The sequence below is a fragment of the Plasmodium sp. gorilla clade G2 genome (assembly GCF_900097015.1).
Source record: "Plasmodium sp. gorilla clade G2 genome assembly, chromosome: 10".
NCBI lineage: Eukaryota > Apicomplexa > Aconoidasida > Haemosporida > Plasmodiidae > Plasmodium > Plasmodium adleri (nom. inval.).
In genome coordinates this window covers 760,001-769,193 of record NC_041702.1, presented here as the reverse complement: position 1 = coordinate 769,193, position 9,193 = coordinate 760,001, and the positions used below count along the sequence as shown (strand labels likewise).

General features: G+C 18.2%; 3 protein-coding genes across 3 annotated transcripts; 1 reads left to right on the top strand and 2 right to left on the bottom strand.

Annotated features, from left to right (window-relative positions):
- Positions 1-354: 354 nt before the first annotated feature.
- PADL01_1020000 (deoxyribose-phosphate aldolase, putative) lies at positions 355-1,146 on the bottom strand (the record flags this gene model as incomplete). Its single annotated transcript, XM_028682266.1, has 1 exon — positions 355-1,146. The coding sequence occupies one exon, from the start codon at positions 1,144-1,146 to the stop codon at positions 355-357; it is 792 nt and encodes a 263-aa protein (XP_028538561.1).
- Positions 1,147-2,441: 1,295 nt separating this feature from the next.
- Positions 2,442-4,421, top strand: PADL01_1019900 (RNA helicase, putative; the record flags this gene model as incomplete). Its single annotated transcript, XM_028682265.1, has 1 exon — positions 2,442-4,421. The coding sequence occupies one exon, from the start codon at positions 2,442-2,444 to the stop codon at positions 4,419-4,421; it is 1,980 nt and encodes a 659-aa protein (XP_028538560.1).
- An 884-nt stretch (positions 4,422-5,305) lies between these two features.
- On the bottom strand, positions 5,306-7,954 carry PADL01_1019800 (endomembrane protein 70, putative; the record flags this gene model as incomplete). The annotated part of the gene is made up of 7 exons (XM_028682264.1): positions 5,306-5,549; positions 5,631-5,712; positions 5,838-5,905; positions 6,134-7,012; positions 7,156-7,265; positions 7,355-7,738; positions 7,862-7,954. 7 exons carry the CDS (start codon positions 7,952-7,954, stop codon positions 5,306-5,308), a joined length of 1,860 nt encoding a protein of 619 aa, XP_028538559.1.
- Between the last annotated feature and the right edge of the window lie 1,239 nt (positions 7,955-9,193).

Sequence of the window (9,193 nt, the reverse complement as noted above, 5' to 3'; positions counted from 1 at the left end):
TAATATAATGTGTGTATATATTAAGACATATATGTACACGTATGTACTATATACATAATGATAATAATCACATATAATATTATATGAAGAAAATAATGAAATAATAAAATGTAAATATTTGAAAGGATGATAGAAAATGTCATTAATATATATATATATTTATATATATATATTTATTTATATGTGTGATTATATATTTTTCTTTTATGATACAAAAAAAAAGAAAAAGAAAAAATATAAAACATATAGTTATTACGTTAATATATATGTTATGGTCTATATAACAATATGAATTAGTGATAAGACTATATTATATATATATATTACTATTTTATATATATATATATTACTATTTTATACTGGTGGGTTTTGTGCTATAATTTTCCTGAGTTTAGGGACAAGCGATGAAGAACCAATACGAAAATTATTTGGGTGACATGCAAGGGCACTTAGAAAACGTCTTGCTAATAAGATATAATAGCTAGCTGAATTTAGATCTCCTACACCTCCAGCAACCTTTAATCCTATTTTATCTTTTTTTTGAGGATTTTTTTCTACATATTGTTTCATTGCTTCAATTATTGCTTTAACAGCTCCTGGTGTTGCATTAACTGGAACTTTTCCAGATGATGTTTTTACAAAATCAGCATCTCCTTCAAGTACTGCTAAAGTTGTTTTTATAATTAATTCATCATTTTTAAGTTCTCCAGTTTCAATTATAACTTTTAAAACTTTTTCTTTCATTAAATTCTTCACTTTTTTTGTTAATTCAGTTGCTTCTTTTAAACCTTCTTCAACATTTTGTAAAACCTTTTTATAATTTATAACTAAATCAATTTCATCAGCTCCATCCTCTAATACTTTTTTTGTATCTTCCAATACTTTTTCAACAACATCAGTTCCATGAGGAAAATTAATTACACACGCAACTTTAGGCTTAAATGGACATATTTCTTTTTTTATTGTGTCATTTATAAATTTCACAAATTCAGGCTTTACACAAACAGCTGCTGCAAATGGACAAGTCTTAACTGATTCTTCACATAATTCTCTTATATCATCTTCAGTGTCATTTTCACCTAAAAGTGTATGATCGGTCAGGCAAATACTTGTCCATGCTGAAAATGTTTCTGCATAGTTAGCCATTTTTATGAGAAAAAAAAAAAAAAAAAAATAATAATAATAAAAATAATAAATGGCTAGTTGTACAGAAATATATATATATTATAAATAATAAATATATATATTTGATCTTTCCAAGAAGGGTCCTTTTATATGAAGATATTATAAATTACTTGATTTCTTTATATTTCTGAAAATAGGAAATATGATAATTATATAAACATAACTAAATATATATAATATATTTATAATAATTATTTATTTTGGAACTCTTTTCAAAGAAGAAAAGAAAAAAAAATTATTTATCTAAAAATCTATATATATATATATATATATATATATATATATAATTTATATAATATTTATTTATGTTCATATATTTTATTATTTATCCTTTATATTACCTTAATTTTTTTTTAATATTCTTAAAAATAAATATACAGTATTCCCTGTGCTTTCCAGACTATACAAATGATTTAAATAAAAATAAAATAAATAAAATATAAATTTTATGAATTAAGTATCTACAAAACATTTAAAAAAAAAAAAAAAAAAGGCATATGGTTTAATATATTATATATATATATTTAACATATATTATATTAGTGCAATAATAAAATAAGGTATTCTTATTTTTATATTATTGCCTTCGGAGGCATTGTATGTACATAATACTAAATATTGGTACCTTAAAAATAAATATATATATATATATATATATTATAATATTATATCTATTTAATTTATTCTTTTATTTATTACCATAATGAAAATATATTATATATATATATTATTTTATATAAAATATATTTTTATATAATTCAATAATTATATATATTAAGAGACTCATATTTTATTTTATTTTATTTTATTCTATTCATTTCGTTTGTTTTTAATTAATCATTTATAAAAGAACATTTTTATTAAACAATTTTAAATGACATTCATAATTATTATATTTATTAAACATTATTTATGAAAATATAATTTTTTTGTTGTTCTCATAAAAAAAAAAAGATCCGACGTTTTTATAAAATAGATAAATATATATAATATGTTATATTATATTATATATAATCATAATATTTATTTTTATGTACAACATGTAAATTTTTAAGATATTTAAAAAAATAATAATAATAATATTTAATATTAAAAAATTTGCATAAATAAAAATGTTCTACATAACAAGTGTAATATTATGTCAATGAAAGAAAAAAGAAAAGATTTATATTATATAAATAAATAAATATAAATATATATATATATATATATAATATATATATATTTATACTTATTGTTATATTTTATGTAACATAATGGATGTTATTAAACAACTGACGTATGGTTTAAATTTGAAAAGCTCTTTGAAAAATGGTGATTTGATGAGTTTGAAAGAAGAAAATTTAAAACCTTTAAAAAATATATTAAATATAAAAAAAGAAAACGAATCAAATGAAGATGAAAAAAAGAAGAAAATTTTACAAAATTGTGAGGGTATAAAATATTCTCAATTTTATGAAAACGCAAATATGATTAATAGTTATATGAAAGTCAATGAAATAAATGTTGAGTATGAAAATATAAATAGGAATATTGTTCCCATTCGCTTTTTTCATGATATTATAGAATATTTAAAAATAATCAATAATCAAAGAGATGATGAAAAAGAACGTGAAAAAATGAGTAATATAAATAAATTGAATCATCAGATAAAGACATATAGTGAAGGTGATGATAATCAAGACAATCAGGAAGAGGATATGGAACACAATAAGATAGATACTCTTACAAATGAAGAAAAAGAAATAAAAAATAATGATAAATCAAATAATAAAGGCTATATAATAAATAAAGAATATGAAAAATTGTTAAGTACTATAAAAAATACATTATATTTTAAAAGACCAACATGTATACAAAAAATGTGTATACCATCTATATTAAATGATTATAATACTATATGTATATCTCAAACAGGTAGTGGAAAAACATGCTCATTCTTAATTCCTTTGTTAATTAAATTGAATAATATATATTTAGAAGAACATGAAAAAAAAAATAAAATAAATAACAACAATAATAATAATAATTTAGAAAATATATGTGGTAAAAATAATCTTAATGAAAATTTCATATTTATAAAAAGCTTAATTATTGTACCAACTAATGAATTGGCTTGTCAAATATATGAACAAGCCTTATTATTATTTGAAAGTTATAAACATATTAATATAATTCATCTTAATAAATTAAATGATATTATAGAAAATAATGTAATTGATATATGTGTATGTACACCTATGATATTATTAAATATGATACATGAAAAGGAAGAGAAAGATGAAAAAAAAAAAAAAAAAGTAAGTTTAAAAAAATGTTTTTTTATAGTTTTTGATGAAGTTGATAAATTATTTGAAATAAAATTTTTGGAACAGGTTAATACATTATTAAAAGAAATTCAAAATAAAAAAATTCAAAAAATTTTTACTACAGCAACATTACCAGGAAATATTAAAAATTTTATAAGTACCTTATGTCCAAATTATACAGTAGTATATTTTGGAAAAAATATTAATACAATAAATAATAATATAAAACAAGAATTATTATATGTAAATAATGAGGAAGAGAAATTATTAGTATTAAATAATTTAATTAAAAATAAAGAAATACATATACCAGTATTAATATTTGTAGATAGTATAATAAAAGCAAATATGATATATACAAACTTACATAAATCTGTATCATATATTGCTTTATTAACATCAGAAAAATCAAAAGATGAACGAAAAAATATCTTTCAAAAATTTCAACAAGGACATATATGGTATCTTATATGTACTGATATATTAAGTAGGGGTATTGATATCAAAGGTATTGAAACTGTTATAAATTATGATGTTTGCTATGATAAATATAATTATATGCATAGAATAGGAAGAGCTTGTAGATCTGATAGAAAAGAAGGAAAAGCTATCACCTTCTTTACTTCTGAAAATATTAAATATATGAAAGATATTATTAAATTTGTTAAAAATAGTGGTACGCACATACCATCCTACTTGGAAAATTTCCAATTTAAAAAAACACCCAAGTTTCATTTTTCAAAATTTAATAAAAAAAGTAAAAAAAATAAAAACAAAAATAAAATAAAAAGTAATAATAATAATAATAATAATAATAAAGGAACAAAGAAACTCATAAAAAGGGGAATTATTAAGAAGAGTAAAGAAAAGACGAAAAATAAAATAAAGAAAAAAATAAAGAAAAAAATAAATAAAAATAAAAAATAAATAATATTATTAATAATAAATTAATTTTTTTTTTAAGTTATAAAGATTATTTCTTTGTGTAGTTGTTTATTTCACATATTTTTTTTTTTTTAATTTAATTTTAATTTTTTTTTTTTTTTTTTTGTTATAAAAACGTGTTCATATATATATATAAAATAAATTTATAAATTAAAACATTTTTCTTGTTATTAATAAACCTTAAAATTTAAAATATATATGTTTCCATATATAAATGATTCAAAATTAAAATCTCAATGGTTGTATATATAATACATATATTAACAATATACCTTATATTTGGTAAATATTATAAAATTGGATATAATAGAAAAGTATATTTTAAAAAAAGGTGCAACGTCACATTACAAATTTGTAGACATATATATATATATATATATAAATGATGTATATTTTCATTTTTCTATTTTTTTTAATTAATTGAAAATTTTATAAAAGGGAAAAAAAAAAAATATATTGACAACATTAAACAAATTAAGATAAAAATAAATAAATAAATATATATATATATATATATATATATATATATGTGTATATATCGAATTAGGAAACATAATGATGAAAATTTTTAAAAGATAAAAAGTATATAAAATAATAAATGGAAACAATATAAAAAAAATACATATACACTTATAAATAAATGTATTATATTTAGATATATAGTATAATCTGTATTTTTATGATAGACACTTAAAAGAAGCAAATACATAAATATATATATATATTATTTCATTTATTATTTTTTTTTTTTTTCCTTCTTAATTAAAAAAATAAATGTACAAAAAAAAAATTAGATAAATATATTAATATATAAATAGAATGGGAATATTATATATATATACAACATATGTTCATATTTTATGTGATTAATCAACTTTTATGGAAGAGTATATTTTTCGCAGGAAAGCAAAAGAAGCTAAAAACCCTGCTGTTCCTGTATATATAAAACATGTATAAGACATAATAAATGAATAGGCAAAATAAATAAATGTTTCTGAAAAACTTGATATATTTAATTTAATAAAGAAATAATAAATGGAATATAAAAAGAGAAACAATCCCGATGATCCAGGTGCAACAAATGATTTCCACCACCAATTGTAGTCCTCACTAAAAAAAAAAAAAAAAAAAAAAATATATATATATATACTCCCATTTTTTAATAAAATACAATATTATAAATATATTTACCAGGAAAGCGTATAATACGTTAATGCTATTGATAATTGGGCACTCAATAAGCCTAATAAAAATATTACCAGAAATAAAAAGCCTACAAAAATACAATAAATAAATAAATAAATATATATATATATATATATATATATATATATGTTTACATAAAACACATTTTATATTATATGGAGTTGTTTCTTTATTTTATATTTCTAATGTTACCAAATAAATAATACATATTGCTTTTCCATAATGACGTAAATAAGAAAAAAAGTTCTGTGTACATAGTCCTGAACAAGTAATAAAATAATATGAACATGTGCAGGTTGTTCATACGTAAATAAATATAAATATATAAAAATATATATATATATATATATATATATATATATATATATAACACTAATTTATAAATACACATAATTTTATATTTATTCATTCATTCATATATCTATACATACATAAATATTCATAAACTTTTCGTTTATTATATTATATTTTATTTTTTATTTTTTTACGCGAAGAGTATTGATCCAACAATAAAGGATGATACTAGGAATGAATTTAACATTGGTTGTTTTGGAATGTGTCTTGGAATATTATTAACACGTACAGGTAATTCGATTGGTTTTTTTTTGTTGCCTATAAATGATCCGAGACAAATCAAAGGTACAGATATTCCAAACCACAAAATACATACGGTCGTTAAAGAAGAAAATGAAATGGCTGTGTTTGAGTGTTCATAATGTAATACTAGATTTATAAGGAAAAAAATAAGAAACAAGATAAAGGGATAAATAAGTGATGTTCTAAAAATAGTTAATTTGACATGTTTACTTTTAAATAGCTTGTATAAAATTGAAGAAGCATAACCAGATATGCTACTAATACATATCCAAATAAAAAACATAATTTGTATATATCTATATCTTTGTTTATATTTATAAACTCCAATTAATAAAATTAATGCACACACAAGTATCATAAACATAATTTGAATACCAACACCTACAAATGCTGAAAAGAAGGTTGAATTTCTTGGTTTTCTAAAAACATCACCATGAACTAGTTTCCATCCTCTGTCATCCATATCATCTGTTTCAAATATATTTGTATTAATCCTATTGTATTTATTTAAATCTTTATGTAGTGCTTTAATTAATATGGTGCTTAATAAAAAGGATAATAAAATAACGAGGATTATACTATTAATAATAGAAAACCAATGTATCATGCTCTGATCATTCAAATTTCTATAATAATGTTCTGATCGGTGTTGAAAAGAGTTATCACTTTTAACATATCTTATATCATATTTAAATGTAACAAATTTATTTTTTTCCATTATCATAGTACTTTCATTCTGAACACAATCATCATTGATTGTAAAATCAGCGCTGTAAAAAAAAAAAAAAAAAAAAAAAAAAAAAAAAAAAAAAAATTATAAATAAATATATAAAAATATTAACGTATAGCTTAATATGATAATTATTAATATTTCGTTACATATACTTCATAAATAATTAACTTATAATTTTACCTCTGTGGTTCTACTTCAAATCCAACGATATAATATTTGTTTGAATTAGATCCACCTTGTGTATTATATAGTATGGTGATTTTATAATAGGTATATAAATTATAATTCCTCTACAAATATAAAATGATACATAGATAAATATAAATGTAAATATAAATGTCAATATATATATATATATATTATGATCCTTTAGTTTTACATCATGAACATATCCTATGGGTATTCCTGTATAGTAAAATCCTTTTCGTTTAGGATCTTCTCTAAATATTTCTAAATTATCAACCGAATATACAATATTATAATTGTATAATATTAGATGCTTATACTTTTCATATACATTATTATCAATAAATATTTTACAATAAAATGCACATTTTTTATCATTTAAAAATGTGGTTTCAATGTTTGTATCATGAAGAGTATCTCCTAATAAAATTTTAAAAATATTTGGTGCTTTCTCTCCACTTAATTTTGAATTATTAGATGAACAAAATGGAAAAGAAAAATAATCTAAAGTGGTAACAGCCCTTCTACTAGATAAATTCTTGATATTAATTATAACTGGATCACCTTCTTTATAGGTCTAGAAAAAAAAAAAAATATATATATATACATATATATATATATGTACATTTACATTTATATATATATTTATTTATATATATTCATATTTCATTTCATTTTTATTCATTATATTATCTTTTACCGTCGGATTCATTCCAGGTAAATATGCTTCCGCATATTTAATAATATAACATACAAATAGAATGAAAGAGAAAAGAACATGTTTAATAATCATTGTATATTTTTAACTCTAATGAAAAATATTAAAACCTATTACTTTATGACAAATTATTTATATATATTAGACCATCATAATCATACAATATTATAATAAATAAAATGATTAAATGATAAATATATACATTTATATAAATATATTTTAAAATAATATATTATTTATATATAGATATATATTATTATTATATAATTATAATAAATTTCATGACAAAATCAAGTAATAAGGATTATTTTATTTTAAAAAAAAATATATATATATATATATATATTATAAATATATTAAATATTATTTAAAATGTATCAAAAAAATATTTGTATATATATATATTAAAGTATTTTAAAAATTATAAAAAAAAAAAAAAAATATATATATTATTAAATATATTATATTAGAGGGGAAAGGAACAGAATTAATTAAAAAAAAAAATAAAATATTATAATTTCTTTCCTATTTATAAATAATATTCTTAAAATATTTTTATGTACATATATATATATATATTAATATATATATATATATATTTTTTTTTTGTATTCGTATCAAAAATATTAAGAAAAGAGATCGGAAAATATTAAGTGTTACATGTACATGTACATGTACATGTTCATATTTAATATACACAGTATAAAAAAAAGAATAATATAAAACGTTTAATAATATATATAAATACTATACTTATTTTAATCTTTTTTTTTTTTTTTTTTTTATTTAAATAAAATGAAAAAGCATATATATTATTTATTAAAAAAAAAAAAATAAATAAATAATAAAAAAGATATTAAACAAGCAAAAAGGGAAGGAGACATTTTTAATATATTGAAAAAAAAAAAAAAAAAATAAAACCAATAAAATAATAATAATATTTTGTATTATACATATATATTATTATTATAAATATATTTATATATATATATATATTTTTTTTTTATTAATACATTTAATGTGTATTTATTAATATTTTCTTATGTAATTTTTTTTTTTTTTTTTTTTTTTTAAATATTAGATATAAAAATAAAAGGGGCCAATTCCCTAGTATTAATAAATATTTAATTAAAAAAAAAAAAAAAAAAAAAAAGGAAAATTATTTAATATACATACATATATATATAATATATATTATTTGATACCAATTAAAGATATATAAGTACTACCTAGATTAGTCTTTTGATTAGCTGATATAATGAGAAAACTAAAGAAAAGATAAAGTAAAAAATAATGAAATAAAAGGGAATATTA